The sequence below is a fragment of the Pundamilia nyererei genome, unplaced genomic scaffold (genome assembly GCF_000239375.1).
Source record: "Pundamilia nyererei isolate P.nyererei 1_Seehausen unplaced genomic scaffold, PunNye1.0 scaffold00638, whole genome shotgun sequence".
Taxonomy (NCBI): Eukaryota; Metazoa; Chordata; class Actinopteri; order Cichliformes; family Cichlidae; genus Pundamilia; species Pundamilia nyererei.
In genome coordinates, this window is record NW_005188039.1 from 75,837 (window position 1) to 82,949 (window position 7,113).

At 45.2% G+C, this 7,113-nt stretch overlaps 1 protein-coding gene across 2 annotated transcripts in view; it reads left to right on the forward strand.

Moving 5' to 3' along the window:
* Window positions 1-4,741, forward strand: part of eml4 (EMAP like 4) — a 37,141-nt gene extending 32,400 nt beyond the window's left edge. For both annotated transcript variants that reach the window (XM_005754753.2, XM_005754754.2), the window contains 4 exons: window positions 1,099-1,186; window positions 1,300-1,398; window positions 1,529-1,659; window positions 3,569-4,741. In XM_005754753.2, coding sequence (XP_005754810.1) covers window positions 1,099-1,186; window positions 1,300-1,398; window positions 1,529-1,659; window positions 3,569-4,024 — 774 coding nt within the window. In that variant the 3' untranslated portion in view covers window positions 4,025-4,741. The remainder of the gene's footprint in view (window positions 1-1,098; window positions 1,187-1,299; window positions 1,399-1,528; window positions 1,660-3,568) is intronic.
* Window positions 4,742-7,113: the final 2,372 nt, after the last annotated feature.

The following is a 7,113-nucleotide window of genomic DNA, read 5'->3' on the forward strand; positions in this document are numbered from 1 at the left end:
AGAATGTATTTAAAAGTTGTTAATTAAATTGCTAAGCAAATAAGCTACTCAGAAACACCACTGTGTTTGAGCAGGAACAGGAAGTGATACTCTACCGCAGAGCGAGCGAACACCAAGTGACAGCGCCACCATGGGCCGCAAGATTGAGACACAGACATTACAGCCTCTTAATGTGTGTTTTGTTTGGGTTTCCACCGGTGTGGAATTACCAATAGAAAGACCATAGCCTAACATATGAAACAGGAAAAGACCGCTGTGTAATCCATTTATTTCTGCAAAGTAACTGTATTCTGAATACCACCTTTTTAAACAGTAACTGTAACGGGATACAGTTACTCCTATTTTGTATTTTAAATGCATAATGCCGGTACATGTATTCCGGTACTCCCAACACTGTAAATCGCCCATGTAATAACGTCGATGGGCTCAGCATATCGTCGATAGCCGATATGTTAGTCCAATCGCCCAACCCTAATGGTACTATGTGCTTGGCAGTTGGTTCAGATTTCTTAGGTTTGAAAGCCTCACCTCACCTCCAAACGTAACTTTAATGGTAGATGGTAATTTCACATGTGCAAGTTACCGTGATAAGAGGCGAACCTGAGAGGAGAGGTCTCTGAAGCGGGATTTATGGTCCCACAAACGTGTCCATCCATGTCCCACTCGGTTGGACAGAGAGGAGGAGAGGAGTCCTCCAAGATCCTAACCGTTCGTTCGACAAAGCGGATGACGTAAGCGACTGCCTAATGTTGATTGGTTGCAAGTGGGCCGGAAAAGAGCAGAGACCGACTGAACGGGAGAACTGCAGTAAAAACACTTCAAAGATAATAAAATGTAGCATGACAAGCACAGACAACAGTGAAACTTTTCATTGTTTTTAACACTATGTTTCACTTTAACTCTTTGTGTGTCATAACTTTGCTCTCCTTTGCGGCTCATGGAGCAACAACAATACAAGCAAGAGTGGCCCTTGTGTTTGCTCTCCTTAACTACAAATTTCACTTTACAAGATTGAATGTAGCTCCTCTGTGGGTTAAACTTGGAAACACTTGTGGTGGTGCTCAGGTGTGTTCATGAGTTAACTAAATGTTTCAACAGGGACATTCGAGCTACATCACCCACCTGGACTGGTCACCTGACAACAACTTCATCATGTCCAACTCTGGAGACTACGAGATCCTCTACTGTGAGTACCTTCTCATCATAGGCTCTGGCACTACAGTACTGTGTACTGTTATCACAGAGTACTGTAATACTGCAGTATTTTGTTGATGTACAGTGACAGATGTCTGTTTTCAGGGGACGTTCCAAACGCTTGTAAATATATCAGAAATCGTTCAGAGTGTAAAGACATCGACTGGGCGACTTACACCTGTGTCCTGGGATATCATGTGTTTGGTCAGTACAATGGGAGAGTGTGTGTATTTGTGTGTGTGTGTGTGTGTTAGGGTGTTTATTCTGAAGATGTTTATACTTCCCTGAATCAGGACAACTTTCTTAATTCTGAAATTCTGTCTGCCTATCTCAGGTGTTTGGCCAGAGGGTTCAGACGGCACCGACATCAATGCTCTGATCAGGTCCCACAATAGGAAGGTGATCGCTCTGGCTGACGACTTCTGTAAAGTTCACCTGTTCGCCTACCCATGCTCCACCTTCAAGGTGACACACATAAAAACACATATTTGAAAATGCTAATCGTCAAACTGAAATGTTTTCAAAGGCTTACTTTATAAATGCGGACCGGAGGGTGTGTTCCAACTAGAGGAGGATCAAACTCCTCAGCCTCCCTGGGAAAGTCTATGCCAGGGTGCTGGAAAGGCAAGTCCGTCCGTTAGTCGAACCTCAAATACAGGAGGAACAATGCGGTTTTCCTCGGTCCTGGTCGCAGAACACTGGACCAGCTCTTTATCCTCTCAAGGATACTCGAGGGTGCATTGGCGTTTCCCCAACCAGTCTACATGTGTTTTGTGGACTTGGAGAAGGCATTCGACCGTGTCCCTCGGAGTGCCCTGTGGGAAGTACTTCTGGAGTATGGGGTGTCTGGCCCATTGCTACAGGCCATTCAATCCTTATACAACGGTTGCAGGAGCTTGGTACACATAGGCAGCAATAAGTTGGAGTCAATCCTGCTGGGTGATGGGCTCCGCCAGAGCTGCCGTTTGTCACCGATTCTGGTCATAATTTTTATGGACAGAATTTCTAGGCGTAGCCAAATGGCGGAAGGCTTTCACTTGGGTGGCCTCAAAACCTCATCTCTGCTTTTCGCGGATGATGTGGTTCTGTTGGCTTCAACAGGTGATGGCCTCCAGCTTGCCTTGGAACGGTTCACAGCCGAGTGTGAAGCGGTGTGAATGAGTATCGGCACCTCCAAATCTGAGGCCATGGTTCTCAGCCAGAAAAGGGTGGAGTGCCCACTCCAGGTCAGGGATGAGTTACTGCCCCGGAGTGGAGGAGTTTGAGTATCTCGAGGTCTTGTTCACGAGTGACGAGTGAAGGGAGCGGGAGATCGACAGACGAATTGGTGCAGTGGCTGCAGTCCGTCTTGGTGAAGAGAGAGCTGAGTATAAACACTAAGCTCTCAATTTACTGATCTATGTCCCTACCCTCACCTATGGTCACGAGATCTGAGTAGTGACTGAAAGAACAAGATCGTGGATACAGTTGTTGGAAATGAGCTTCCTCCCAACGGTGGCTGGCCTCGCCCTTTGAGTGAGGAGTTAAGCAATTCGGGAGGGGCTCAGAGTAGAGCTACTGCTCCTCCACATCAAAAGGAGCCAGTTGAGTTGGTTCGGGCATCTGACAAGGATGTCTCCTGGGCTTCTCTGCTTAGGCTGCTGCCCTGTGACCCGGCCCTCGGATAAGCGGAAGAAGATGGATGGATGGTTTCAAAGACTGAGATCTGAGTTGAGAGCAGCCATCTGATCAGAGATCCCAGGACCTCCCTGTCTTCTCCTCCTCTAACTGTTCTGGTGGGACACAGAGTTGTTCCCAAGCCAGCCGAGAGGTTTAATCTGTTCAGTGTGTCCTCTTGTTTGTTCTGACATCTGCTTCCAGTCAGACACAAACACCTCAACTAGCTGGCGCTCCAGAAGTGTCCTGCTGATTGGTCAATCAGCAGGTAAACCAAAAGCAGGTCTGCAGTGCACACGTGAACCCTCGTACACATTGGATATTAGATAATTGGGGTATGGTAAATGGACTGATTCTTGTATAGCTATATAGCTTTTCTACTCTCCCGGAGTACTCAAAGCCACATTCACACACATTCTCACAAGCACTTGCTCTACACTGACTGCTTTCTAACTACATTCACACACATATTCTGATGGATGCATCAGAGAGCTACTTGGGGTTAGTATCTTGCCCATGCAGACTGGGGAAGGCAGGGATCGAACAACTAACCTTCCGATCAGCAGCTGACCTGCTCCACCGGGTGGCTGGACCTGAGCTACAGCCACCCAGCTGTTCCTTATCAATTGCTGAGTGTTGATTAGAGGTAAAAGGGTTTGGGTGTGACTATTCTAAATGTCAGTGTCATCAGCTCTGTTAATAAAGTTTTTGTCTGCAGGCCCCCAGCCATAAGTACAGCGCCCACAGTAGTCATGTGACCAACGTGGCCTTCCTGTATGACGACAGTTACCTCATCTCGACGGGCGGGAAGGACACCAGCATAATGCAGTGGCGTTTGGTTGAGAAGTCTTCGCTGTCCCTCAATGACAGCATCATCTCTAACTCTACCCCCCGCCGAGTTGAGCCTGTATTCGCACCACCCCCTCCCACTGGAACCACCCACTCGCAGGAACCCAACCCTCCTCCGACAGCCAATGGGACTCAGGAACCCTCCCCTGAAACCCCGCCCCCTACACAATTAGTTCCACCCTCATCAGAGCTAACACCACCCAATTCTGAGTCAACCCCGCCTCCCTCAGACAGCACGGTGAGCCTGAAGGACAGTCTGGAGCCCAGTGATGATACGGCTACGCCCAGCGACGAGGGGCTGCCCCCTCTGACCCCGCCATCGTAGACTGTTTGTGCGTCTTTGTGGGGACCAGGCACACTTGTGCTCCGAGTGAGGATGGCTTTGCAAACGAAGAGATTCTGTTGGGTTTTATGATGCTTCAGTTCAGTTTAGGGTTATAGTTCAGCATGTTAATGGGACGGCTAATACGATAGAAACTTCCAGAGGATGTCATTGTCTCTGATTTACTAAAGAATAAACCTCCACTCTTCACACAGTCAGAAACCAGAGAAATGGGACAGTTCAAAAGGCTGCCTGAGAGTCTGATTTTGGTTTTCTTCAGCCTTGCAGTGGTTAGTGATAAATAATCTGAACATCCATGATTCACAGGAGCTACTCACAGTGGGTTCAGCTGCTTTGAATGTGAACAAACTCTGAGTTCTAATAATAGTTATTAATTCTAATCAATAATAATAAGAATCCCCACAAGAAGTACAAATGTCTGAAACCTACAGATCACGCGATCTCAGCAATAAGAAGACCTCAAGGTCACAGTTAAACATCTGGAAGGTCACATTAGAAGAAGCGAAGGGAGGGGGAGCGTTTTCCGAACACACACACACACCTGTGTTTCAAGAACAGGAAGTGTTGTGGGGCTGGGGAGAATCTGAAAGTCTTAAAACTTTCCTGATTTTTTTTTTTTCCAAAATGTATTTAGACCCCCAAAATAATCCTGTTTTTGTCTTTTAAACAATGTAAATGATTATTGGTGGATTTTTTTTTTTTTTAGAAAGGGTTAAACACATTTTTCAGAATAAAAGCTTTAAGGAAGCAATGGCATGAAGCTTTTAATGTGAAACACGGGAAGTGTGAATTTGAATCCAAAAACATGGTGGTTTCAGATTAAAATCAAAGATGACATGTCTGAGCCTCAGACATGTGAGCTTGTTTCCAGAGTACAGTCATGTAAATAGGAACTAATCGGGTTGTAAACAGGAAGTAATCAGAATGTGAAATGTGGAACGTGAAGTCAACCTCCAGAGTAAAACTGTGAATGTTTTTATTGATCTGACGGCCGGTGATCAGAGACGTGTCTCCTTCTGAGGATCTGTTTGTATATACTGCAGATACCTGTGTATATTTCTGTTCACCATTAGGGGCAGCAGCTCCTCAGCGACACTGTAAAAGCACTCAGCCACACATCTCTCATCCAATCAGGTGACAGGAAATAATAGCTCCCCTCCTCTGATTACCTGGTTTCAGTGATTTTGACTGCTGGTGATGTTTTTGTCGCTTCTGGACCACATCTGTTAAATATTTTCTGAATGATGGCATGATGATGTCACTCCAGGGCCGTGGCCTTTCAGGTGGGTTAAGGGAGGGGTGGTGTTGGGTTGTTCATGTTGTTGCCTTTTTAATACCATGTTTTTACACTTGTCTCTGAAGGGCTTGTCCACAGTTCAGGAGCCCACCTGAATGGTCATGAAGGGGTGGGGCCATGATGGGGACTTTTGAGCGTTCATCAGAGACAGTGATGATGTTCATGTGACTGTTTTTGAGCCAATCATGTTTTTTCTCATGCATTCCTGTCAGAGGACGGACTGTACTAAAGATTTGAACAAGAAATGCAAATAAATGTTTTAGAAGCAGACATTTTTTTGTGCACGTTGTCTGATGATGTCGGACTTTAGGTGCCACAGTGTTTAATGTGTACGGTCACACAGCATTTGCAAGCATTTACAATAAAAACACCTAGTAACGTATGATTACATTGTAACTGTGGTTCTCTAGGTGAGAGATTCTCTACATATTCTATAAGTGCAGGGATGTGGAGATTTATTTAAGACGCGTTGGCTTTCCCGACCACACCCCACAGCTATAGAGATTGAAAATGTGATGTCATTCAGGGGTAAAACCGCAAAGGATTCTGGGAACTCGTGGCAAGAGGTACTAGCGCACGCAGGCTTTCAATTGAAATCAGTCACACAGCGATAAAAAGAAACACAAAAAATGGCAAGAAGCTGTTGTATTATTAACTGCAATAGCCGGTCGCATGACAGCCACGGGAAGCCGACGGGTAAAGAGATTGGTTGTTATCGGATTACGTCGTTGAAGAAAAATTGTTCGAGCTATCTTTCCGAAGTAACAAACAGGCGACGGATGGCCTGGATTGCAGCCATTCAAAGACCAAATATAACGTCCCAGAACACTCCAGCTCACATGTTAGTCTGCTCCAAGCATTCCCACAAAGGTCAGTGTTTTGTAGTAGTTAATACGTCATTTTTCATAACATAACTGGTGATATAGGTTACAAGCAAGTCTGGCACTGAACAGAAATTGCTCCTTTGTTTATTGTGCATAAATAGTGAAATGTCCTGACACAATATTGCATTTCGATTCTGTTATTACCATGGTACATTGACAAAAACATACTTTTATTCACAGGGTAAAACAGGTTTTTTGTATCACCAATTGCCCAGTACGATTACAGCATTATTGTCACTGCTACATTTCTGTAATGCATACCAGAAATTATTTCCACTACTAATTAATTACCGTTGCGCGTAAAGGTCCTATTAATAAACTGTTAGCGAATGTGTATTTATGAAGACGATTTGTGAGACTGGTAAACTTATGATACGTACGATGGTCTTTCGTTCTACACGGTGCATTTCAAGGTCCTGTACCCATCCGTCGGTAAACTGTACCTGGGCTTGTTGCAGTGACCTGAAGTTACTAAATTTCATGAGTGTATGCACTCACTCCAAGAACCGTATAATTATAAATATGAGCGTGGTGAAAGTTGGGCAGCACATTAACGTATTTTGTCCACTCTGTGTGCTCGTACGGGTCTAACCCTTTCACTCCTTTTGATTTTTCCTCGTATCTTTTCTTTGACTTTTCATCAAGTCTGTCTTTGTACGGACCAGCATTGTTCTCCTTCATTTTGTACATAACATTTTTGGGGGACAAAGAAAAAGCAAGAAGGTATTGGAACCTCCTCTATCTGCCGGTGGTACATACCGTGCAGGGGCCTGTCCTTCCATGATGGTTCCTCGTCTCCCTCCTCTTTCTTGGGTTTCTGCTGCCTGAGGTATTCACTGAGCACTCGGTCAGTTGGGGCCATCTTCCCAATGTATTCTTGGATGTTCATT